Here is a 27834-nt window from a genome sequence, read left to right as displayed (position 1 = left end):
CTCATACCCACAGCTGTCTCCTCTCTGGCAACCAATTGTTTGTTCTCTGTACTTATGAATATTTATATTTTGTTATGTATGATTGTTTTTTAGATTCTGCCTATAAGTGAAATCATACAGTATTTGTCTCTCTCTGTCTGACTTATTTCACATGGCATCATACCGTCTAGATCCATCAATGCTGTCACAATTGGCAAAATTTCATTCTTTTTCATGACTGAGTAATATTCCATTGTCTCTGTGTGAGTGTGACACAGAGTCACACATCACTTCTTTATCCATTGATTTATTGATGGACACTTATTTTTGCATACTCATTTTTGAATTGAGTTTTTGTTTATGTTGAGTTGTATGAGTTATTTGTATATTTTGGATATTAACCTTTTATCAGATATATTGTTGGTAAATACATTCTCCCATTTAGTAGGCTACCTTTTCCTTTTGTTGACAATTTCTTCTGCTGTGCAAAAGCACTTTCATTTGATGTATCCCCTTTAGTTTATTTTTGCTTTTATTTCCTTGCCTGAGAAGACATACACAAAAAAATATTGCTAAGACCAGTGTCACAGAGTGTACTGCCTAAGTTTTCTTGTAGAAGTTTTATGGTTTCAGGTCTTACATTTAAGTCTTTAACCCATTATTTCTATATATGGTGTGAGAATATAGTCCAGTTTGATTCTTTTGCAAGTAGCTGTCCAGTTTTCCCAGCATCCTTTATTGATGAGGCCATCTTTTCCTTATTGTATATTTTAGCCTTTTTGTCATAGATTAATTGATCATATGAGTGTGGGTTTATTTCTGGGCTCTCTGTTCTGTTGTGTTGATCTGTGTGTCTGTTTTTGTGCCAATACTGTAGTGTTTTGATTACTGCAGCTTGTGGTATAGTTTGAAGTATAATATAGTTTGAATTATTTAGAAGTGTGGGGTTTAGTTTCAAAATATTTGTAGATTTTCACATTATCTTTCTTTTATGATTACTAGTTTGATTCCAGTGTATCAATCCACACACTATGTGACTTAAATTCCCTAAAATTGTCAAGGTTTATTTTAAGGCCAAGAGTATGGTCTCTATTGGCATATGTTCCATAAGCATTTCAAATGAATGTATATACTGATGTTGTTGGGCAGAATGTTCTATAAATATCAATTAGATTCTATCAATAGCTGTTGTTGAATTCCTCTAAGTATTTGCTGGTTTTCAATCTAATTGTCCTATCAGTTTTTGAGAGTGTTGGGTACTGAAGGCTTGAACTACTGTGGCTCTATTTTGCCTTTCAATTCTATTAGTTTTCCATTAACATTTTGCCATTCTGTTGTCTGTTGCACACAAATTTAGAATTGCTATGTCTTCTTTGTGGATTTACCCTTTTATCATTATATAATGTCCTTCTGTGTGTCTAATAATTATCTTTGCTCTGAAATATAATTTATCTGATACGAATGTAGCTTCTTTTGCTTTCCTTTGAATCATGTTTACATGGTGTAACTTTTCCATTTTACTTTCATCCTGCCTATATTATTCTATTTGAAGTGAGTTTCTTGTAGAAAGCATATAGTTGGCTCATGAGTCCTGTTCTGTACCTTATACCAGGGGGTCATGCAAAAATCAGATCATGTGTCCTGATTTTTATTTAGTTACATTTATATTCTGCCCTCTTTGAATGATTTAAGAAAACCTTCAAAAAGAACTCTTTCAGTAAACTATTAATAAATAAACACAGAAATTAGGATCAAGAAAAGTTGAGCACAGATATGCTGATCACTGATCACAGGGGCTAAAATATTGCTGTACTTGAGCTTAAACTTGGGAATCGAATTTCCTGGATGTTAAAATGACCAGGTAATTTCCATTATCAGGAAAGAAAGAGGTCATCCCAGTTACCTGTGACTCTAGACTAGCAATATCCAATAAACTGTCTGCAATGATGGGTTCTCTACCTGCATTGTCCAGTACAGTAGCTGGTGGCCACACACTGTTACTAAGTACTTGAAATGTGGTTAGTGACTGAGAAACTGACTTTTACATTTTATTAATTTTTATTAATTAAAACTTAAGTAGCTACAAGTGGCTCATACCTACTTAACTGAGGAGCCCAAGTCTAAGGAAACTAAGTTGCATAGTGTAATTGGAGTGAAATGGGCTGGGTTAATTTTTGGTTCTTTCAGAGGCTTGTGTATGACTTGGAGGAGCTACTTAACCTTTCTGAGCCTCAGTTTCTAGATCTGTTAAATGTGTATAATGATAGTATCTACTTCCAAGGCCCTGAGGAAATAAAATAACCTATGCAATGCATTTTATACAATCCCTGACATAAAGCAAATGCAGTCCTGTTTTATAGTGCTTGGAATTACCTGGTTTATCAGATTTTATGCCTCAAACTCTTACTAGTGCTAAAATTGAGGTTTTATAGAAGAATCAGTAACTAGGAGTCTAAGCTATGCTCAAGCATCTTAATAGCTGGTTTCTGTTCACAGAATTAAAGATCAGTCAACATTGATGACAACCTATATCTACTTCAGGCTGCTTCAGGATACGCTTTTCAAAATAATTGGATTCTTTTTTTCTTATCAAGCTTTTAAGGGGTTAAGCCCCAATTCTGCTATTTACTGTTTCTTTCAGATTACTGTGAATTTCTTCATTGTGGGTATATTAAAAAGAAAAGTATTGATTGCAATAATCTTTCATTGAAAAGTAAGGAGATTCATTACTTTTAATAAAAAGGACATGTTAAAAACAGGAATACCATACATATTTAGCAGAGATAATGTCTAAACTTTGGGCTTGATACGCTGCTGCACAGTTAACCAGAGTCTGGCATCAAGCCCAGAAGGCTAGCCAAGAAAGAGAAATCAGAGGCTGGCACTCAGCTGGTGAGATGCATGTATCTTTAGGTCTCCAGTTCATCACTTTTTTTTTTTTGTCAGTTTAATTATTTTGCAGATTTAGATACCTGATACTTAAAACAACCCCGACTCATCCTTTAGTCCAAGCAGTAAGCGATACAATTGTGCTCTTATAAAAATTAGAAAGCTGCAAAAAAACAAAACAAAACAAAACAAAACAGATTGAGATAGCTGTTACCTAGACTGTAAGCTACGGGGAATTTAGGAATTGGCTGTTTTTATATTACTAGCTTCTTACATGTTTCTGAGAAACTTCTATACACAAAGGCCTAAGCCACCATGTGCCATCCTAGATGTTTAAATAGCAGATGACTCTGTGTGATCCTAGATGTTTAAATAGCAAATGACTCTGTGTGTATGTGTGTGGGGGGTATGTATGTTTGAAAGTTATTTGAAATAGGCATTATAGACTATAGCAAAGTTCAAACTCTCTTGTGTTGTTTTTAGAATTCTCCACAAGATAATTGTTTTTCTAGTGATTATTGTTTTACTATCTCAAGTCAGCTTGCTCCTTATGGAAACTGCTGGACTAAGAGCTCCTACTCTACAAGAGGGTGGAGTTTTGGAAAAATGACTAACAATCTCTGTTTGCAAGTTTGAAAGTGTCTTTAAAAAATAACTGAGTTCTTCCAATACAGTCTTATGTGAGCTCATCATACTTTTTTGTCTAGGATTATACACTGAAATAAGAATATGATAGACTTATTTGAGAAGCTCTTTGATATCCTTTTCTATTTTCTGTTGTGCTTGTCACTTCTGCTTTAAAAACCAGGAGTGATAAGACCTATATTTGCCCTAACATGAGGCCAACCTTAGGACTTGTTTCATTCTCTGTTGATAAGAAGAAAAGTTGTCTCAAGAAGAAATCAGAATGAAGTTTCAGAAAATTGTCATATCACAAAATATTGCTTAATCCCTTGATTGCTACCTGATCTCAGTCGGTGCAGTCATTTCAGGGGACATTAGGACAAGAGGAGGAAGTACTTAAACAAGTATGTTGGTGACAAATAGGTGGCAATGATCAAAGAAGCCTTCCTGAGCTGAGTCTTAGCACCAACAAGAGGAGTTAACTAGGTGAAAGTTGGGGGGTGGGCGGGGGGTTGTGGGGAGAAGTGGGTCAGCCTGGCAATAGAGACAACATGAAGAAAGACATAATGGTGTAGGGAAGCAGTACAAAACGTTTGGTTTTCCTGGAGTTTCAAGTGAAGGAGAATAGGGGGAAGATGAAGTTGGAGAGAAAGGCAGGATTCAATTGAAGGAGCTTAAACTTTAATCTTAAGAATGAATTTTAAACATGGTCAAGTTTGTATTTTAAAAAAACCACTAGCTGATCTTTGAAAGATAGATTTTGGAGAAGATACACTGGAAGTAGTGAGATTCTTTGGGAATCTACTCAGTGACTACCTTAAAACTTAGCATAACATTACCGAGCACCTGGTACCCTGGAGATGATTAGGGGCCTAGTGGGCATTGAAATCAACAAGGGAATGACTAGAAGAAATGGATAGAAATGAATAGGAAGTATAATAAACAGAATTTGGTCAGCATAAGGTGGGAGGCATTTTGAAAAAGAATGTAAGGAGTTAAGAATGAGTCATAGGTTTCAGACTTGTTCTTTAGCAATTTGGCGCCACAGCAGGTGGAGTGGTGTTGAAGGGAAAGATAATTCTAGTTAGGGTTTACTGAGTTTGAGGTGTGCACAGCAAGACAGTAAGATGAAGATGACCAGCAGGCAGTTGGATATGAGTCTAGAACTCAGAAATGAGGTCAGAGCTAGACAAATGCCTAGAGAAATCAGAGATTAAACAAAGCTAAAACAAGTCCATTTTTGAAGCAGGTTTGTGAAAACAAAACAGAACAGAAAGACTAGTAGGAAAAAAAAAAAAAGACAAGAAGAGGGAAACAATCAGAATAACGGGGTTACAAAAATAGTTAATTCCGGAACTAAATGACTGATAGGAACCAAGTTTATACTTGTTACTTTTAGGAAAACCAAAACAAAACAAAACAAACAGGGCATACCTTAAAACATATTTATAGTGGGATGCTCTGAGCTAAGGTTGGGGGTCAACCTGAAATTCGGTCTTAGTGTCTAACTAGGCATCTGAGGCCACGCCCCTGAACACGCCCACCTGTACCTCTGACCTCACGCATCTACTTCCGCACGGCCTCCATCTTGAGAGACGTTGGTCTTGTGCATCTGAATTCCAGATTTAGGTTTGGGGCTGTGAAGTCACCGTAAGTATCTCTAGCCCTATGCTTCCCTCTTAAGCATCTCCAAAAATACTGTCAAGTTGGCGGCCACACCTGAGGTGCTTTGCCTAGTCAGCTCACCACGTCGGGTGAAGCTGGCTCTGCCATTACCCCACTGCTCCAGGGAGGACGCTGAGACAAAGGGCTTCCACCTAAACCGATCCCCAGACCCCATCCAGGGTGGGGCACGAAGCCCCCAGCCCCTGGGCAGCCCGGTGGCTGGGCTGGGCGTCCTGGGCTTAGTCGGAAGTCTCTACAGCTGTGAAGGGCGCGGCTTGTTGTTTCTCTTCTCAAAGATCACTGCCCAACGCTGCCTGTTGTTCAACGTCTGAAAATAGTTACTTCTTGTATTGTGTCCAATTTTCTAGTGTTTTTATGGTAGTAAAGTAAATCTTGTAGTTTCTCAATCCTAACAGGCATGCCCTGGATTTTGCCTCTAGCAACTGGGTGAAGAGTGCTGCCTTCTACTGAGATGGGACTGACCTCAAGAGGATTAGGCTTTGGAGGGGAAGTCAAGGATTCAGTTTTGCACATACTAGTTTTGAGATATCAGTGAGAAATCCAAGTGGAGATTTCAGTAGAGTTTTAGGTATATGGGTTTGGAAACCAGAGAAGAGATATGAAAGGGAAACCATGTTTGTTCGTCTTTCCTTAAATGTTACTGAGTTTTCATGTGAATTTGGCTACCCTGGCTGGTAGACCCGAAAGTAAAGAATTTATAGATATGTGGAAGATGGTTATGGTAATGATTCTGGTTAAAATGCTGCCTTTTTTTTTTTTTTTTTTTTTTTAGTATTTAAGCAGTCAACCGTTCTCCTTGTCACAGAATTTTTGTTCACAATGTCTTTATGTGACAGGTCAATATTTGCAACTGTTCATACCAGTTCCTGTAGATTCATTGCAATTTCATCATCAACCAATTAAACCTTTTTTTCATTTTCATTGTGATTATGTTCCTTTGACCTATTTTTTAAATTATAAATGATGTTTAATTTATAAATGTGGAATTTTATAGTTATCATTTTATGACTGATTGCTCACTTGACTGCACTGTAGTCGAAAATATACCCTTAAGATTTTGTTACTGAACCAGGTTTGTCATTTTAAGGGGCTTTATGGTTCCATAAATTCCATCATAGTTCTTTAATGCTGTCTGGTCATATTTGATTTTATGTATTTTTCAAATAAGACATTTCATTCAAAGCCATGTTAATATTACCATTATTTCCAACTGTGTCCTATTATAAGGAGAACAAATTCTTATTGAACTCATGCAAGTGATTTATATTTCCATGAAAATTTAAATACTAAGAGTTTCCAAATTATGGAGAGATGGGATAGAAAAAGATAAATGTTTCAATTTTACTGACAAAGGTATAATTTACCAGGTTGCTGTAAGCCTTAATTATCTTTTAAGGGAAAAGCTTTCCTTATATCTGGAAAACACATGAAAAGCCAGTAATATTAAAGATAAAAACTATAAAACTTATAACCATATTCATCAGTTTACTTCATCCTACATTCCTAATCCTTGATCATAATATTTTGTTAACAGTTTTATGAAACCATCAGGGTTTCCATTAGAATTCTTTAATTTCTTGTTCAGTTTAGCAGTATGATATGAAGCTTATCAGAAACCCGTACTTGTCGAAAAGTCCTTTCTATAATTGTTAAAGATGAAGGATTTTTGCAAAAGCATCAGAGTTAAAGGGCATGGTTAAAGATCTGGTCTTAATGCAATTGACAAATAAACTTGATTGCCACTGTGACATACAATGTTTTAAGATAATAGGTAGAATTTATGACTGATAGGTAATGTTACAGCAGGACCTATCCAATTCTTAGAAATTTCACATAATTTCTAGAACATTTATATTATATTTACCCATACAGTATGACATAAGAAGATTAATCACCACTAACTGACAATGCTCCCCATGTAATTTAACATACCAAGTAATCCTAATTAGTTTAATATTTCTCTCTCATGTTTCAGGGGCCTATGAAGACTCTAAAAGTTAGCTAGAAGTCAAAAGAACTTTGGTTAGAATTTGATTTTTGGAATTTTGTCAGAAATACCAAGACAGTTTCAAAACATTTAGTTAAATAGGATCATAGGTCATTGTAAAATAATACTTAGTCACTTAACCAAAGTGCCACAAAAAGATTTCAGAGGCATATACAGAAAGTTATAATAGATGACTTAAAAGATAAAGAAACTTACAATCTGTAATCAAAAGCAGCTTAATATTCCAAGAAATCTTGGTTCTCTTAATAGATAGAACACCAAACTCCAGTCTTGCACTAGCTTACTTTTAATATTTATTTGCCTACTTAAATCCAATCTAGTCTTAACCAATCCTGACCATGTGCAAAACTCCTTTCTCAGGGTTTCTTTTCCATAAAGCTTCCACAATCTTTTGTATCCATGTTAGCTTATCACTTATTTTCTCTCCCATTAGAAATAACCAGGTTTAGGACAAAAAAATCACTTTGTTTTCCATTAACAATGCATTTCCATTTTTCATACCCTTCTGCACTGAAAACACACATTTTACTTTCCTACATAGATGTTTTTCTTACTATTTTTAGTAACTTTAATTACATGTATTTTACAGTTTTTACCTCTTCATAACCTTAGTCTCTAATGAAAACCAAGAAGCAAGCACTGTGAGCATACCAGAATTTCTTGATTGACAAACTTATGAACATATTCTATAACCTCTAGACACATACATTTACTTACAGCATAATTTCTTTCCTCAATGTTGTACAAGACTTGTATCCAATGGACCCAAACACATTTAGTTTTCCTTTCATAAGAAGACAAATGTAGGTAAACTTAGATTTGTTTAGCAATTAAAGTTCCAGTATTTTATCTTGCTTGGAAATGATCTGGATATTTAATGAATTCCTATCATTGAACTTAGTTTAGCAAAACCCTAAAATTTCAAGTTACCAACTGTCTGGAGAGACTGTTTTAAAGTATATAGTCCTAAAATACAATCATTCCCAAAGAGTTCATGGAAAAAAGCCCTCACCTCATTTACATTTAATTTACTTAAAAGTTTCATTGTATAAACTTATTTTTTTGCTGACAAGTTTTGCAACAGAAGTAATGTGAACTTACTGACTTTCAGTTAAACTAGGTACAAAAAGTATTTTACTAATGTTGATAACACTAAAGACATGCTTATACTAATTAAAATAACAATCTTTAGCTTTAATACTGTTGCCAAAACCTGGCTTCTGTACCCCAATAGCTGAATTGAGGCTTGGAGGCAGAGTATTGGGAAGATTAGAAAAGAACAGCTTTATTGCTTTGCCAGGCGAAGGGGAGTCACAGCAGGCTAATGCCTTAGACTGTGAATCCATCTTGGGGTCGTTGTTCTGAGGTTTTATAGAAAAACTGGACAGAACAGAAAGGTGACAATAATCAGGTGATTTCCCAGGGTCCTATATTCTTAATCTTGATGAATCGACCTGCTGTCATTGAGAAACTCAAGAGAGTCTATTCATTCTTCGGAAGCTATCAGCCCGTGACCACCTTCCTGGAATACAGCTTCAGGGTTAAAGGATAAACTATTCTGGATAAAGAATGTATGGGGAATGAAGAGATTAATAGAAAGGTTGGGGACTGTTTAGCACAAAAGCAGTTGAGCAAGTGAAGGAGAGATGGGGGGTTATCAAGCGAAAAGAGAAAAACAAATTGTAAGAATTTTAAGTCAGAATGAATCAGCAAACAGCTTTAGCATCAGGGAAGACATTTTGTTAGTTTCCTACTCTTTCATTCCAAATGTTAATTTAATACTAAATATTTCCTGGATCACATGAATTTGAAATTCATTAAGGTTAGTTTTTAAAAATATTTCTGAGAATTTATATAAGCACTTAATTTTCTTTAAGCCAATTAAATAGAGCTCACTTAAAAATTCATTTTGGTAAAACCATTCAGAGGTAAAGATATATCATATTTATAATGTGCACACATACATAACCAGAGACCTCATAGCTTCAATTTAAAACTTAGTCAAGAATTAGTTACAATAAAACTTACTAGTTTGTAAATAACAGTTGGAATAAGTTAAATTTACTCACTTGAACTTAAAAGACATTTTCACCTCCTTATTTTTCAATTTTACGTTCTACTAATTAATCCAAGGCCATAGTCTAGGCAATATGAGCTATGTTTGTATTTCAAGAACATAAATGTTAAAACTTGAAGCACTGTCCTGGGAATTCATTTGTTTCCACAGAGTCAGAATTTTGAAAAGATATTTTATCAAGCCAGCTTCTCTAACTGCATATGCAAAAAAAAAAAAAAAAACCACCCCAAAACCCAAAAAACCCCAAACTCCCAAAACCAGTTTTTGAATGTCAAAAAAAGAAACAAAACAAAACAAAACCAACCCAAACCTCATCTTGATGATTTTCAGGGTGAAATTTCCTTCAGTTCCCAATTAAGTAAGTACTTGGAAGTGTTGGCTCCACACCAGTTGTACATGAAGCCACCTAGAATTCCAGTGGGTGGCTGCCTGTCTGGGAGCTTATAGGCTTTAAAAGTATAATTTCCCATTTTCATTCAGTTTCATTTTAATATAAAGTAGAAATCTTTTAAAATTCTCAGCCCCCAAATAGTCATTTATTAGCAAATAAGAAAATCCTACGTGGACAGCTGAGTCTCTAATCCATGATCTGGACAGTTTAGGCACAGGTACTTTTTAATAACATTAATCACCCAAAATTATCTTCCATACCCAGAGACTGTTTCTTAGCTGCAGAGCAAAATTATGCACCAAAGGTAAGCAGAACCATGCCAGGGCAAATCTGGGGAGAGTCCCTGGAATAGATGTAACAGGCAGCTGCTTTGACTCATCCACAGGCTCTCAATACCAGTAAGGAACCAAAAACCATGGGCAAAATGTCCATCTGGACTTACCTCTTGGTTGGCTCCCCAAATTTGGTACTCAGTCAGGTTCATTTGCCTGATGTTCAGTGAACCAAACACTTAAGACACCAAGGTTTGCAGTAGAGAACAATTTTCAGAGCCAAGAATAAATCTCAGATCCAGCTCCCTGAAAGCAAGGGGCTTGAGATATTTATTTGATAAAGAAGCAGGATGGTCTTATGTGTGGAAAAAGGTGATTGGAGGTAAGGGAAAGGTGAGGTAGTTAGTGGTCTGTGCAGGCATATTTGAATTACATGGTTCTTTATAGGATGTATATTTAAAAATGGAGGTGCTTAGCATGATCTGAGAGTACAGTTTTTGACCCTCTGACATCAAAAGATCAACAGATACTTGTGTGGGTCCAGTTTTACGGCTGGTGGTCCTAACTAGTGTAAGCCTGCTCAAACTGGACAAGAGCTGACTCCAAGTTATTAAGCTATGTGAAGCTTGGCGGGTGTGCATTTTACAACAAAATATTTAAAGCAAGCTTGCCCAGTGAAGGCAGTTTTTGTTTGTTTTTAAAATAAGCTGTTCCCTTATCTGCTAATCTATAAGACAAGCTCAAGAATTTCTATTACTCAACAGTTTCTGGTAACCTTATGGTGTATGGTTTTGCAGTGCAATATTTTTTAACCCAATGGGACATGGTTTCAACTTCAATTCTTACAAGTTTAATAAAACCAGATGTGTGGCTCAGTATATGATCAGTACTGGTAAGTGTTCTGTTTCCATTAGCAAAGTATATGTATTCTGCAGTTATTGAGTACAGGGTTCAGTGTTCTGTGAATGTTAAGACTAGTTTGTTAATCATGTTAAAATCCTCTATTTCCTTACAGAATTTTTGTCCGTTAATTATATCATTTAATGTGAGAAGTGTGGTAAATCTCCTACCATGGTTGTGGATTTGTTTATTTCTCCTTCAGAGTCTATGTGATTGTATGCCTATGAATGAAAAATTCCATTTTTAAAAGTCATTTTTCATCATCATGAAATGTCCCTCTTTGTCTCTACTAATACTTTTTGTCACAAGGTTCTTTGATCTGCTGGTAACATAGTGAGGTAGATTGTTATTTGACCCCAATTCTCCTTCCTTTATTACACTCTTTGTGTTCACACCCTTTGCCATGCAACTTTATAGTGCCCTCCTACCATGAGTTGACATGCTCTGCTTTTGACTTTGACATGAAGACATCCTCTGAAGCAGAAGGTTGAACTGGACTTGTACATTGGGACTTGCTCTCTTGGACAACTTCCATCACCATGAGAACATACTTAGGTCAACCTGGTTGAGTGACACATGGAGCAGAACCAAATCACCACAGTCAAACTAGCTTAAGCCAGTCTAGATCAGCAGAATGGACAGTCGATCAGCTCAAATGTGCTAGCATTAAACACTTACTCTTATATATGACTGAGGTTTTTGTCCTTGGTTGGTACTTGGAATTATCCTGGTAACGGAACACTGCTACATGTACAAGTTTTATGTTTTTCCATTCTTTTACCTTCTAACTCAACAAACCAAACTGTTCTAAGGAGTAAATGGTTGAATATTATTCTTTTAGTCCAGTTAGATAATTTTTTTTAATTGGAGCATTTATTCCATTTACATTGAAAGGAATTACTGATATATTTACGTTTAAATTTGACTTTTACTATTTGCTTTCTATTCTGTTCCATGTTTATTTTCACTTTTTTCTCATTTTTTATATTAGCATTTATGATTATATTTTATCTCCTTTGTTTATTACATATGTACATCTTTTTGAAGTTTATAGTATATGTCTTTTTTGGGGGGTAAACAAAATTTATTCTAGGAAGAGCAACTCATTGAGAGAGAAAGCCATTTTAAAATTTACATATATGTAGTGTTTATTGTTTCTAAGAACAGTTTAGAGCTTTAGCTTTTTAAATTTACATTCTTATCAAAGGAATAAAGCCATCCACAGAATAAGAATCAACAAAATGCAGTAATCCAATCAAAAAGTGCAATCAAATGTACTTACACATATTCAAGAAATCAATCATCTAAGTTGTATATAACATGAGTAGTTTCATTTGTGTCTTTTTTTTTAGATTCCACATATAAGTGATATCATTTGGCATTTTTCTTTCTCTTTCTGTCTTACTTCACTTAGAATGATGATCTCCTGGTCCATCCATGTTGCTGCAAATGGCATTTTATTTTTTATGGCTGAGTAGTATTCCATTGTATATATACCACATCTTATTTATCCAGTCATCTGTTGATGGACATTTGTGTTATTTCTGTGTCTTGGCTATTGTAAATAGTGCTGCTATGAACATTGGGGTGCATGTGTCTTTTTTTAATATATATGTATTTTTATTGAAGTATAGTCAGTTTACAGTGTTGTGTCAATTTCTCATCTACAGCACAGTGCTTCAGTCAAATAGGAACATACATATATTCGTTATCATTTTTTTCACTGTAAGTTACAAGATATTGAATATAGTTCCCTGTGCTATATAGTATAAACATGTTTATGGAATTTTGTGAGAATCCTCCTGTATTTCAAAGTGAGAGACAATCTCCCAGAGTTCAGTAGGTGGTCTTTGTGATTCAGTGGGTTTGTAGATGTAATTCTTGGTGTATTTGTGGGAGAGGGTGAACTGTGAGTCTCTCTACTCTGCCATCTTGGCTCAACCTCCTGCATGTGTCTTTTTGAATTATATTTTTCTCCAGGTATATGCCCAGGAGTGGGATTGCTGGATCATATGGTAAGTCTATTTTTAGTTTTTAAAGAGCCTCCATAATGTCCTCCATAGTGGCTGCACCAATTTACATTCCCACCAACAGTGTAGGAGGGTTCCTTTTTGTCCACACCCTCTCCAGCATTTATCATTTGTAGACTTTTTAATGATGGCCATTCTGGCTGATATGAGGTGATGTCTCATTGTAGTTTTGATTTGCATTTCTCTAACAATTAGTGATGTTGGACATCTTTTCATGTGCTTTTTGGCCATCTGTCTTCTTTAGATCTAGAGTTGTCTATATAGGTCTTCTGCCCATTTTTTAATTGGGTTGCTTTTTTTTTTTTTTTTTGATAGTAAGGTGTATGAGCTGTTTGTATATTTTGGAAATTAAGCCCTTGTTGGTCACATCATTTGCAAATATTTTCTCCCATTCTGTAGGTTGTCTTTTCATTTTGTAGATGGTATCCTTAGTTTTGCAAGAGCTTTTAATTTTAATTAGACCCCATTTGTTTATTTTTGCTTTTATTTCCATTACTCCAGGAACTGATTCAAAAAATATATTGCTGTGATTTATGTCCAAGAGTGTTCTCCTGTTTTCCTCTAGGAGTTTTATACTATCTGGTCTTACATTTAAGTCTTTAATCCATTTTAAGTTTATCTGTGTATATGGTGTTAGAGAATGTTCTAATTTCAGTCTTTTACAGGTAGCTGTCCAGTTTTCCCAGCACCACTTATTGAAGAGAGTGGGTTTTTTTTTTCCATTGTATATTCTTGCCTCTCTTGTCGTAGATTAATTAATTGACCATAAGTGCATGGGTTTATTTCTGGACTTTCTATCCTGTTCGATTGATCTATGTGTCTGTTTTAGTGCCAGTGTAAAATTGTTTTTATTACTGTAGCTTTGCAGTATAGTCTGAAGTCAGGGAGTGTGATTCCCCTAGCTCCATTGTTCTTTTTCAAGATTGTTTTGGCTATTTGGGGTCTTTTAGGTTTCCATACAAATTTAACATTTTTTGTTTCAGCTCTGTGAACTGTGTCATTGGTAATTTGATAGGGTTTGTATTGAATCTGTATATTGCCTTGGGTATTATGGCCATTTTAACAATATTGATTCTTCCAATTCAAGAACTTGGTATACCTTCCCATTTATTTATGTCATCTTCAATTTCTTTCATCAGTGTCTTAAAGTTTCTGGAGTACAGGTCTTTTGCCTCCTTAGGTAGGTTTATTCCTAGGTATTTTATTCTTTTTGGCGTGATGGTAAATGATATTGTTCCCTTAATTTCTTTTTCTTCTATTTTATTGTTAGTGTATAGAAATGCAACTGATTTCTGTATATTAATTTTGTATCTTGCAACTTTACCAAATTCATTGATGAATTCTAGTTGTTTTCTGGTCGCTTCTTTGGGTTTTCTGTGTATAGTATCGTGTCATCTGCAAACAGTGACAGTTTTACATCTTCATTTCCCATTTGGATTCCTTTTATTTCTTCTTCTGATTGCTATAGCTAGGACTTCCAAAACTCTTTTGAATAAAAGTGGCAAGAGTGGGCATCCTTGTCTTGTTCCAGATCTTAGAGGAAATGCTTTCACCTTTTCCCCATTAAGTATGATATTAGCTGTGGGTTTGTCATATATGGCCTTTATTATATGGGTTTGTCATATATGGGCTTTATTATATGGGTTTGTCATATATGGCCTTTATTGAAGTATGTTCCATCTATGCCCACTTTGTGGAGAGTTTTGATCATAAATGGGTGTTGAATTTTATCAAAAATCTTTTTTTGCATCTATTAAGAGTATCATATGGTTTTTATTCTTCAGTTTGTTAATATGGTGTATCATGTTGATTGATTTGCAGATACTGAAAAATCCCAGCATCCCTGGGTTAAGTCCCACTTGATTATGATGTATGATCTTTTTGATATATTGTGGAGTCGATTTGCTAGTATTTTGTTGAGGACTTTTGCATCCATACTCATAAGTGATACTGGCCTATAGTTTTCTTTTTTGAGATAGCTTTGTCTGGTTTTAGTATCAAGATGATGATGGCCTCATGGAATGAGTTTGGAAGTGTTCCTTCCTCTGCAATTTTTTGGAATGATTTCAGAAGGATAGGTGTTAACTCTTCTCTAAATGTTGAGTGGAATTCATCTGTGAAGCCTGGTCCTGGACTTTTGTTTGTTGGGAGTTTTTAAATTATTCAATTTAAGTACTAGTAATTAGTCTATTCATATTGTCTATTCCTTCCTAGCTCAGTCTTGTCAAATTGTACCTCTTTAAGAAATAGTCCATTTCTTCTACACTGTCCTTTTTGTTGGCATATAGTTGCTCACAGTATCTTCTTAATATCCTTTGTCATTTGTAACTTCTCCTTTTTCATTTTGATTTTATTAATTTGGGCCCTCTCCCTTTTTTTCTTGATGAGTCTTGACTAAAGGTTTATCAATTTTGTTTATCTTTTCAAAGAACCAGCTTTTAGTTTCATTGATCTTTTCTGTTGCTTTTTAGTCTCTATTTCATTTATTTCTGCTCTAATCTTTGATTTCTTTTCTCCTACTAACTTTGTTTTTTGTTTATTCTTCATTCTCTAGCTGCTTTAGGTGTAAGGTTAGGTTGTTTACTTGAGATTTTTCTTGTTTCCTAAGGTAGGCTTGTATTGCTGTAAACTTCCGTTTGAGAACTGCTTTTGCTGCATTCCAGAGGTTTTGGATCATTGTGTTTTTGTTTTCATTTGTCTCAAAGTATTTTTTGATTTCCTCTTTGATTTCTTCACTGATTCATTGGTTGTTTAGTGGCATATTATTTAGCCTCCATGTGTTCACAGTTTTTTCAGTTTTTTTTTTCTTATAGTTGATTTCTAGCCTTATAGCATTGTGGTCAGAAAAGATACTTGGTATGATTTCAATTTTCTTAAATTTACTGAGGGTAGCTTTTTGGGCCAGCATATGGTTGATTCTGGAGAATGTTCCATGTGCACTTGAGAAGACTGTATTCTGTTGCTTTCAGATACAATGCTTTATAGATATCAATTAAGTCCATCTGGTCTAATGTGATATTTAGGGCCTGTATTTCCTTATTGACTCTCTGGATGATCTGACCATTAATGTAAGTAGGGTGTTAAGGTCCCCCACTATTATTGTGTTATTGTCAATTTCTCCTTTTATATCTGTTAACAATTGCCTTATATATTGAGGTGCTCCTATGTTGGCTGCATATACATTTACAATTTTTATATCCTCTTCTTGGATTAATCCCTTGAGTGTTATGTAGTGTCCTTCTTTGTCTCTTGTAACAGTCTTTATTTTAAAATCTGTTTTGTCTAAGTATTGCTACTCCAACTTTCTTGTGGTTTCTGTTTGCATTGAATATCTTTTTCCATCCCCTTACTTTCAGCCTGCATGTGTCTTTAGCTCTGATGTGGGTCTCTTGTAGACAGCAGATATATGGGTCTTGTTTTTGTATCCATTCATCCAGTCTGTATCTTTTGATTGGAGCTTTTAATCCACTTACATTTAAGATAATTATTGATACCTATGTTCTTATTGCCATTTTGTTCATTGTTTTGGGTTTGTTTTTGTAGATCTTTTTTTCTCTCTCTCTCTCTCTCTTTTTGTTCTCTTTTCTTGTGGTTTGATGACTAGAGAAGTTCCTTTAACAATTGTAGTAAACCTGGTTTGGTGGTGCTGAATTCTTTTAGCTATTGTTTATCTGTGAAGCTTTTGATTTTTTCCATCAAATCTGAACAAGAGCCTTGCTGGATAGAGTATTCTTGATTGTAAGTTTTTTTCCTTTCATTATTTTAAATATATTGTGCTGCTCCCTTCTGGCCTGTAGAGTTTCTGCTGAAAAATCAGCTAATAACCTTCTAGGAGTTCCCTTGTATGTTACTTGTTGCTTTTCTCTTGCTTATTTTAATATTTTTCTCCTTACCTTTAATTTTCGTCAGTTTGATTGCTATGTGCCTTGTTGTGTTCCTCTTTGGGTCGATCCTGTGTGGAATTTTTTGCACTACCTGGACTTGGGTGATTGTGTTCTTTCCCAAGTTGGAGAATTTTTCAGTTGTTATCTCTTCAAAAATTTTCTCAGGTCCTTTCTGTCTCTTTTCTTTCTGGGACCCCTATAATGTGAATATTAGTGTATTTCATGTTGTCCCAGAGTTCTCTTAAACTAATCTTCCTTTCTTTTCTTTTTAAAAAGTTTAAAAAAATTTTTTTTAAATTGAAGTATAGTCGATTACAATGTGTCAATTTCTGGTGTACAGCACAATATTCCAGTCATGCATATACATACATATATTCATTTTCATGTTTGTCATTTCTTTTCATTCTTTTGTCTTTGTTCTGCAGTATTGATTTCCACTAATCTGTCTTCTAGCTCACTGATCCATTCTTCTGCCTCATTTAGTCTATTCTTGGTTCTTTCTAGTGTTATTCATTTCAGTAATTTTATTCAACTCTGTTTTGGTATTCTTTATATTTTCCAACTCTTAGCTAAAAACTTTGCTTTGTACATCTATATTACTGTTGAGTTCTCTGAACATCTTCACCATCATTACTCAAAACTCTTTCTCAGTTAAATTGCCTATCTCCTCATCATTTGTTTCTTCTTCTGGGATTTTATCTTGTGCCTTGGCCTGAAAGATATTCCTCTGCCGCCTCATACTATCTTTCTATTAGTATTTTTAGGTAGGTTAGGTACGTTTCTCGACCTTGGGGATGTGGCCCTCTGAGGGAGACATCCTGTATCCCAGCAGTACACCCCTCTCTTGTCACCCAAGGGCCAGGTCCAGCTGGTTCCAGTGTAGAGTCTGGTCTGTGTTTGTGGATTCCTTCCACAGGGTTTGGGATTGTTGTTTTATTTGTAGTATCTTCCCCCTAGTGGATGAGGCTGGACTTGAGGCTTATGCAGGTTTCCTGGCAGGAGGAGCTGGTACCTGCACACTACTAGGTGAAGCTTGATCCTGGACCTCTGTTGGGTAGAACTGTGTTTAGAGGTGTTTGTGGCTTAGGAAGTCTGCTGATGGGTGGGGCTGTGTTCCCACCCTGTATGCTGTTTGGTCTGAGGCTTCCCAGCCATTAAGCCTACAGGCTGTTGGGTTGGGCTAGGTCTTGGAGCTAATGATCCAATCAAGATGTCAGCCTCCAGGAAAGCTACGTAGATGAACACTCCTGGAATGTCCGCCACCAGCTTTTATGTCCCCTGGGTGATCCGCAGCCGTCCCTAGCCTCCCCAGAAGGTCTTCCAAAACCAGCAGACAGGTCTGGCCTGGGTACCTATGAAATCACTGCCTCTGCCCTTGGGCCTGGTGCATGCAAGATTCTGTGTATACTTCCCAAGAGAATGAAGTCTCTGTTTCCCCTGGTCCTGTGGGGGTCCTGGAGTTAAGTCCCACTGGCCTTTAAAACCAGATGTCCTGGGGTCTCCTCCTCCCAATGCCAGAACCCCGGCTGCAGAGCCTGACATGGGGCTTAGAACTCTCACTCCTGTGAAGGGTCCTCTGTGACTTAATTATTCTTCAGCTGTGGGTCGCCTACCCAGGGGATGTGGGGCCCGATTATATTGTGAGGACACCCCTTCTACTGTCTCGATGTACTGTCCCGATGTGGTTCCCTCTTTATGTTTACAGTTGAAAAAGATATATAATATACTAGCTTCCAGTCTTTATTTTTCAATGGTTATTTAGCAGTCAGTTGTGGTTTTGTTGTCGTGAGGAGAGGAGAGCTCATGGTCCTACTACTCTGCTATGTTGACTGGAAGTCTTCTATAGTATATGTCTTTAACTTATCCAAGCTACCTTTAAATAATTCTATACCATTTCACATATAGTAAAGAGCTTTACAACAGACAGTACACTTTGATTTTCCTGCTTCTGCCCTTTTAACTATTACACATTTTACTTCTACAGTTGTTAAAACTGAAGTGTTCATGGTTGTAATTTTTTCTTCAAACATTCAATTATCTTTTAAAGAGATTTTATAAATAAGAAAAATATTCTTTTATATCTACCCATATATTTAGTATTTCCAGTGCACCCCACTCCTTAATTTAGATGTTCATTCCAACCTGGCACCTTTTCAATTCTTTCTGAAAGACATTCTTTAACATTTGTTGTATTAGAAGTCACCTGTTGATTGATTAATCCTGTTTTGAATATCTGAAAAGATCTTTGTTTCACTCTTTTTTATAATCCTTTTTGCTGAGTGCTCAATTTGTAAGTTAACATATTTTGTTTTGTTTTTTACTTCTTCAGTTTTTTAAAGATGTTGCTTTACTGTTTCCTGACTTCTCATTTTTTCAACAGAAGTCATTCTTGTTGGAAAAATGTCCAAAAGTCCAAAGTTTATTCCTCTACATGTCCTTCTCTGGCTGATTTGGAGATTTTATCAGTGTTTTTAAGCATCTTTATTATGGTGTGTTTTGTAGTTTTCTGTATGTGCCTTTTTCTTGTAGTTTGTTGTGCTTTTTGGTCTGTAGGTTTAAATTTTTATCAAATTTAACTAATTTTTCAGCCATTGATTCTTCAAGTACTATTTTTGCATTTATTTTCTAACTCTCAGCAACTCCAGTCACATTTATCTTAGAATGCTTATAGTTGCTCTGCAGCTCACAGTTTCTCTCTTCTTTTTTTCAAATTCTCATATTCTCTTAACATTTTCTTCTGAAGCATGTAATCTTTTCTTAATCTTACCAGTGTATTTTTTATCTTAGACATTATATTTTTCATCTCTAGAAGTTCACTTTACATCTTTTAAAAATACCTTCCTCTCTTCCCTTAAAATGTTTGCTTTCCTCTACTGACTTGAACATAAGGGATATATTTGTAATGATGTTTCAGTGTCCTTGCCTACTAAAACCTGTCATCTGAGACATTTCTGAATTGTTCTTCATTGATTTTTCCTATTTATGGGTTGCAAATTTTTGCTTTTTTTGTGCCTGATATTTTTTTATTGGATGCTGGACATTGTGGATTTTGCTTTCTTGGCTTCTTTTTTTTAATTAAAAACATTTTTTTTTTTTAATCTTTGTTCCAGAACCCAGTCAAGTAACTTGGAAATATTTGGATTATTTTGAAGCTCACCTTTAAGTTTGGCCAGACCATAGCAGCCCTTAATATAGGCCCATTTTTTTCCACTACTGAAGCAATACTCTTCTGAGTATGCTACCTGGTGCTGCATGTTACAAGGTTTTTCTGCTCTGATGGGAACACCAGCTATTCCCAATCTTTTGTGAGTCCTGGAGATTGAGTCCCCACTTCCTCTTGTGTTGTTTTCTCCCTACCCTCAGGCAATTTATTTGAGAGCATATATTGATTAGTATTGAGTCAAAGACTTAGGGGATACATAGAGGGGACACTTAACTCCCCAAACTCCAGTTTCTTTCTACTCAGTTCTGGGATACTTCTAGGCTCCACTGCATGCTCAGACCACATACTTCACCCTGAAAACTCTAACCAGATTGTGAGTGGAACATTCGTAACACTCACTTCCTTTGTTTTCCCTCTCTTGAGGATTGCTATACTTCACTGACTATTATATGCTGTCCAAAACCTGTTGTTTCATATTTTGCCCAGTTTTAAAATCACTTAATGTGGGAGCTCTACCCCAGGCCTTGTTACTCCATTTTCACTGGAAGTGGATGTTCAGACTACGCACTCGTGACTGCAACACTAAAGTGCTTTTCGCAAAAAATAAAGTGTTGCACAACAGAAAGTTTTCAGGGGCAGAGAATATTGCCTGGGAGTGGTCTTTAAAACTTTTTTGTTTGATTTAATTTTTTCTTCCCACCCCCAGTTCCACACATTCTCTGGAAGTTCCTGTGTATGAGAACTTCATCCTGTAACAGTGGGATGAGAAAATGCAATAGTGACAGCTAGATGTCTTTCAATATCTGCTTTTCATGTTTTACTAGTGAGAAAATCCCTCCTAGTGAAATGTCTTGTTCAACTTCTTGAAATATCCTTAAAATAAGGGGGACCACCCTTCTCTGTCCTTTCCTCCTACTGAGAATTTGGAGTGATAGAGCTTAAGCAGCCATTTTGTACCCTGAGAAGGAAGTCATGTGCTGTAGTGGAAGAGCAGAATGGAGGATGTTTGTGTTCTAATGACATTATGAAGCCACATACCACATAATTTTTCTTTATACCTTTGAAAATTTTTTGTTGGCAAAAGCAAAGATAAACTTGTCTTTTTCAGCCATTGCTATTCTAGATATTCCATCATTTTTAATTGAGGCTAACTCTAAAAAAGCCATATGTGAGAGGAGAGAAAGTGAAGGGGCAGGCATCTGTGTGTCAGAGTAACAGCATTCAAGGACTGTATTTTTTCATATACCTCACCCATACCTCGGTTCTCAAGTTGCTTCAATAGCATACTACAGTTTTAAAAATACATTCATACCTATTATCTAATTTGATGTTTTTCAGTATCCTTTATTAGGCTAGAACAGGGAACATGATACCATTTTAGTAGTGAGAAAACTAAACATTGGTGAAATGATGGCAGTAAACACTCAACTAGTTACTGGGAAAGTTGGGAGGGAGCTCTACTCTTCTAAACCAAATCCAGGGCATTATCCTAGATTATAAACTTTCAAAAATTCATTTATTTTTGATGGAATTTTCTGTAGAATGGTTGGGTAGGAAACATTCAAAATAGCTACGGGATTCTGACTTTTATTTATCATTCCATCAAAAGGGTGAACCATGCTTAACGTAAACAACATTGAGACTGAGAGCCAGGAGACAGGAAGATGGAGAAACTTCAATTCATGGATTAAACGCAACTTCAACTACGAATGCTATCTTAATTTCCTTACTGGCTGCTACAGCTGCAAGTTGGAAGCTGAACAGAGAAAATCTAGACGTCCACTCTGCTGCTGCTCTTTGGTACAGAGAGATGGGGAGGAGCTGGACCATAGTTTTTTAGATATGGGGAACATGGACAATGAGAGAAGTGTTTTAATTGTATGTGTGTATGCCTCTGTATGCATACTTGCGTCCATGTGCAATGGCGGTACTGAAAATAAGTTTATTTAGAAGGTGAAAGATGGTAAGAATTGGATACATAAAGAATAGAGGATCCAGAAGAAATATGTTAGAGGAGGAGTCAGAGGGCATTGGTGTAAGGTTTATTTTAGGTAGAGCAGAGGATATGAATGGAGAAGTGATGGAAAATGAAACTGGTGAGGGAGGTGGGACAGATATTGTGTGGTTTTTAGGATTTGACTTCTGCCATGTAGGGAATATAGAGTTTTTTTAAAGATTTTAAGCTTCTGTTGTTGCCTGAGTTATGTTTCTTAATGATTATTTGATCATGTGGAAGATGCATTAGAAGGCAGAAGAGTAATGCAGGGAGATGTCTTTGCCTTCAAAGAGAAAGCAATAGCAGTATTCAAAGTAAGAGATATGGTGTTCTGGGCTAGCGTAGTGATAAGAAAAATGGAGAAGAGTAAATTGATTCAACAGATATTTATTACTTAGGGATGATATAGTAAGTCATAAGACAGATATGAAGAGGGACATAGAGTGAAAGATGAAGGAGGCTTCATGGGAAAGGTGACATTCCTGGTAGTGTGGTATAATGGAACACTCCCTAGACCAGAGCATGGGAGTATGTTTTGGTTCTCTTTCCAAGTCAGCCTTTGGGCTGGTTATGTGGTATCTCTGATTCTTTCCACAGCTAGGGAATTAAACTACATAATTCTCAAGGTTTCTAAATAATTCTTAAGGCATCATTTCTGCACAAGGGAAGAATTATAGCATATAGCAAGAGTGAAGACCTTGTGTTCTGGGGCAAGACTGCCTGGAATCAATTTATGGCTTCACCACTGACTGTCTCCAAATTAGAGCTTTACCGCTATGGAACTTGGGCAAGTTACCTAACATTCTGGTGATTGATTCCTCATTAGAATGATGGAAGTGGTAACAGTAGTACTCACCAATAGGGTTTGTTATGAGGAAAGAAGAGGCAAAAAGTGGAAAACACTTAGAATTGGGCTTAGCACATGGTTAGCACTCAATAAATGTTAGCTATTATTATTACTGTCCTTGGAGCCACTGACTTGTGGAAGTTGTCTTCCACATGTAGAAATGATGGCGCAGAGGATTCTGGGTAGAGGAAATAAGGTGGGGAAAATTCAGAGACAGAGAAGGACAGTGGTGTGTTAAGGGAAAAATGCATTTCCAGTGTAGAATTTATGGACATGTGATAAATGGTAACTGATACGGTTGTAAAGGAATATTTTAATCAAATTATGAAGTATCTTTATTTCAAGCTAAAATATTTGAACTTTGTCCTGTAAGTAGTGAGGAGCTTTTGGACATTTTTGAGCAAGAGTGGCAACAATGAGAATCAAAATTAGGAAATGGATTCATTCAACAAAAACAAGTTTATTGAATGTGTGCCACACCGAATAAGACCACTAAGGCCTCTGGCCCTCCTGCAGTGGGACGAGTTAGGTAACAAACAGTAATGAAGAAAGGTGGCTTCATTTAGTGATGAGAGCTTTGGAGATAGTACATAGGAAAATGTGCTAGGTGGATGGGAGAGTGGTTAGAACAGACTTTTTTGAAATAGTGACATGTGAGCAACTCTTACATGAAGAGGTAGAGCCAGCCATGTGTACATCTCAGGGCAAAAATAATCCAGGCAGAGGAACTAGGAAGTACAAAGCTCTTGAGCTGGAAACAGATTTGGTCATGTTCTAGAAACAGAAAGGTCAGTGTGGCTGGAGTTCATAAACGGAGTCAGTGTGCAGAAGGGGATGAGGTGAGGGTTGGGCATGGGTTGATGATGTAGGACCTTTGGGCCATGGCGCAGTTTGGATGATGTTTCAGTGCAGTCGAAAGCTCTGGGAGGGTTTTGAACAGAGAAGTGACTTTATCTGCTACATGTTTTTAGATGTCCCCACATGTTTTGTGTAGAGAGTGAGCATAAACTGGAGTCAGGTCCTGTGCTCTTCATTTTCCTACACTCAGGAAGTGTGGTTTAGTGCCTCAATATCTGTAATGTCTCTCATCTTTTTGGAGTATTCTGTGTTTCCATTTTATTTCCTTATCCTTAGTCTTCGCAATAACCTTGTAATTTATACAGGGCAGGGATTTTAACAGATTGAAAGCAGTAACCCAGAGGCAAAATTTCTTATTTGTGTGATACGGTAATGTTCCTGGAAATGGTTTGACAACCTCTGGCTTGGCTGATTTGTGATAGGATTTTCAGTGCAGCAAGTCAGGGAAGCAGGGGGTTGTCTTCAAGGTTCAACTTGTATACCTTCTTCACAAAGTTACCCTCCTTCTTGCCTTTGGGCTCACAGATCTGGGCAATGCCCCTGCCACTTCTTGGCTGTGTGATCTTGAGTCAAGAACTTTACTTCTCTAAGATTTAGTTCTTTCTTCCATAAAATGAGGTTAACAATACCAAATTATATGAAGTATCGAGAAATAAAGTAAACGATAGTAGTTTGTGAAGTCCCTAGCATTGTACTGGTGCAAAATAGCTACTGAAAGAAAAAAAGGTTTATTCCCTCACTGCTTTCCCTCCCATGTAGGTAGATACATGACTAAATGAATTGATGAATTATGGATGAATGAATGAATGAGTCAATGAATTAACAAACATTTGGTAAATGGAGAGATCAGTGAATTCAACAGATGATTGTTGAGAGCCAGCTACATTTTAGGAACTATGATAGATATTGGCAGTTCATAGAAATGTAAGAGAAGTTCCTTTTCCTCGAAGAAGAAACTGTCAGATCAGATATAAACATGTGAATACATAATTCCAGTTCAGTCTAATATTATAAATAGGCTCATACAAAATTCCATAGGGGTAAAAGAATACAATAGTCACTCCAGTCCGGCAAGGGTAATATACCAAAGCAACTATGCAGACCTGTAACAAATATATACAGGTGTCACCAAGGTACCGTGGGTAAATGGAGCTAAATTAGACTTTCTTTCTCTTCCCAGTTGGAGATACTATTTTACCCATGGCTACTTACTGCACTTTGCTTGTCTGTGCTTTTGGTTTTCGTGTGGGTAGAATCCTCCAACGAATACAATGGCTTTGACTGGTGAGAGGTTTTTTTTTTTTTTTTTTTTTTTTTTTGTATTTTCATTTGTGTAAGGGCTGTTTGGTGTAATAGCTACATGGATCCTTCCTCAAGTTCAAAAGATCTGGTGGCATAAAAGGGAGGGTGGACAAAATCGGGCTTTCTACAGCTGGGGGATGAGAGGCCTGAATCTGAGGAGGGGTAAGGATGCTCAGCACCCTCAGCTCTTATGCTTCCCTTCCACCTGTGCTCACCCTCACGCTTAGACCAAATCTGGCTCAGTGGGGAACTTTCTCTGTGCTTCCAGTTTCCCAGTCCTTCTATTCAGGTGACTCCCTGACACCTTGTTCCTCAGTCTTCTTGTCTGAAATACTGATGCCTACGTTAGTTGATCTTCATGATCTCTGTCCATGAACCCTGATGTCTCTGCCTCACCTCTAGCCCCTGCTTCTTCCTTCTGTCCTTAGGGGCTTCCTAAAACTCTGAAGACAGAAATGGTGTCCCATCTCAGCAGCTTTTCTGGCCAGACTCCTACTCCTGGACTGCTCTCAGCTCTTCCAGTTTCTCTTACCTGATTGTTGCATATCTTACTCATTATTTGGTATTTGGGAGAGAAAGGGTTATGTTTGAGTATGAGGCTTTGTAAAAAATATAATACAGTTTATTTTTCTGTTTATAGAAGTAAAATACAGTTTGTTGTTTTAAATACAAAAAATGTAGAAAATACAGTCTTATTCTTGAGTAACAATCACTTGGTATACTTCCCTGTCTTTTTTCCTGTTTTTATTTTTATATTATTATGCTCATACCATATATATAATTTTGTTTTTCTTTTCACTTGAAACGGTTACAAATATTTTGACAAGTTTTTAAAACCCTTAATGAAAATCATTTAAAATGATTTAAAAATATTTCCTGACGTGAAGATACTCTAGTATACTTATTTAACCACATATTATTGTTAGGCATTATGAGTGTTTCCAATTTTCCTATTTTTATAGAATAAGAGTGCAGAGAAATCTTTGAATTCTGAATTACATTCTTTATTGAAGTTCAGTCAGTTATAATTATGAATCTCTGGTGTACAGCATAATGTTCCAGTCATACATATACATACATATATTCGTTTTTATACTCTTTTTCATTAAAGGTTATTACAAGATATTGAATATAGTTCCTTGTGCTATACAGAAGAAATTTGTGTTTTATCTACATTCGTACAGGAAATTTCCACAAGTGGCATTATTCAGTCAAGAAGAATAAAACTAGTAAAATTAATGATGTCTATTGCCAAAGTACTTTCTCAAAAGGTACTAACAGTTTCCACTAAGCAGAGATATTTGAGTTTCTATTTTGATCTCCCATTGACAACATTAATTTTCTAATTTTGAATCATTTTTATTCATTTTATAGATGGAATTTCTTTTAATTATTGATTAAGTATCAGAACTGGTTTATTTAACTAACTCATTTTCTTTTTCGTTTTCTGCCTTTGTGCATTTTTATTTTGTGGGATTTAGTTTTCTCATTAGTTTATATGCAGTTTTCATTTATGGATTAGTTCTAAATTATTCCATAGTGTTGGAAATATAAAAATATTTCATTTCTTTACAAAATTTCTCCCAGTTTTTAAAAACTTTTAATTGAGATATAAATGAAATATAATATTACATTTGTTTTAGGTATAGCATAATGATTCACTGTTTCTGTATATTGTGAAATGATCACCATAGGATGTCTAGTTAATATTAACCATCATACATAGTTATAATTTTTTGTAGGAAATGAAAAATTTTAAGAAATACTCTTAATAACTTTCAAATATACAATATAGTTTATTAACTATAGTCACCGTGCTGTATACATTACATCCCCAGGACATGTTTGTTTTATAACTGGAAATTTTTACCTTTTTTCCATTTTCACCCATTTTGTTCACCCATCACCCCCTTCCTCTGGTAACCACCAGTCTGTTCTTTGTATCTATGAGTTCAGTTTGTTTTTTATCTTTCACATATAAGTGAGGTCATATGGTAGTTATTTTTCTTTGTTTGACTTATTTCACTTAAGCATAATGCCCTCAAGGTCTATCCATGTTGTCATAAGTGGCATTTTTCATTCTTTTATATGGCTGAATAATAACCCCTTTTATGTATATAACACATTTTCTTTATCAGTTCATCAGTGTACACTAAGGTTGTTTTCCTGCCTTAGCTATTATAAATAATGCTACAATGAAAATGAGGGGGGTACATATATCTTTATGAGCTAGTGTTTTTGCTTCTTTGAGGCAAATACCCAGAAGTGGAATTGCTGTATCATATGGTAGTTCTATTCTTAATTATTTAAGGAATCTCCATACTGTTTTCCTTAGTGGCTACACCAGTTTACGTTCCCATCAACAGCGCACAAGTGTTCACTTTTCTCCACATTTTCGTAAACACTTGTTATATCTTATCTTTTCAAGAATAGCCATTCTAACAGGTATAAGGTGTTATCTCATTGTGGTTTTGATTTGCATTTCCTAATGATTAGTGATGATAAGCACGTTTTCAGTACCTGTTGGCCATTTGGATGTCTTCTTTGGAAAAATGTCTATTCAGAGTCTCTTCCCAATTTTAATCATTTTTTCCCTGTTGAGTTGAATGAGTTCTTTATATATTTTAGACATTCACTCCTTAATCTCATATATGGTTCATACATATTTTGTCCCATTTGATATGTTGCCTTTTTATTTTGTTGATGATTTCCTTTGCTGTACGGAAGCTTTTATTTTTAGTTTATTGTAGTCCCACTCACTTGTTTTTGCTTTTGTTGCCTTTACTTTTGGTATCAAATCCAAAAAAATCTCCAAGACCGATGACAGTGAGCTTACCACCTATGTTTTCTTCTAGGAGTTTTATGTCAGATTTTATGTTCAAGCCTTTGATCCGTTTTCAGTTGTTTTTTGTATATGGTATAAGATAG

General features: G+C 35.8%; 1 protein-coding gene across 9 annotated transcripts in view; it reads left to right on the top strand.

Annotated features, from left to right (window-relative positions):
- The window catches only part of LOC102505856 (glycerophosphodiester phosphodiesterase domain-containing protein 4), a 104378-nt gene that overhangs the window by 8900 nt on the left and 67644 nt on the right, over positions 1–27834 (top strand). For 5 of the 9 annotated variants that reach the window (XM_032489488.1, XM_032489489.1, XM_032489487.1 and 2 more), the window contains exons 2-4: positions 12807–12841; positions 21513–21703; positions 24785–24888. The exons of 1 other annotated variant lie outside the window; for it this stretch is intronic. In XM_032489488.1, the coding sequence (XP_032345379.1) occupies positions 21521–21703; positions 24785–24888 (287 nt within the window). In that variant the 5' untranslated portion in view covers positions 12807–12841; positions 21513–21520. Of the gene's footprint in view, positions 1–12806; positions 12842–21512; positions 21704–24569; positions 24889–27834 lie in introns of those variants that run through there. 3 more of the 9 variants (XM_032489486.1, XM_032489491.1, XM_032489493.1) reach the window with 3 other exon arrangements.

Source organism: Camelus ferus, chromosome 10 (assembly GCF_009834535.1).
Source record: "Camelus ferus isolate YT-003-E chromosome 10, BCGSAC_Cfer_1.0, whole genome shotgun sequence".
Taxonomy (NCBI): Eukaryota; Metazoa; Chordata; class Mammalia; order Artiodactyla; family Camelidae; genus Camelus; species Camelus ferus.
Note: the sequence above shows the minus strand (reverse complement) of the source record. Positions and strands in the feature narration are given on the sequence as shown.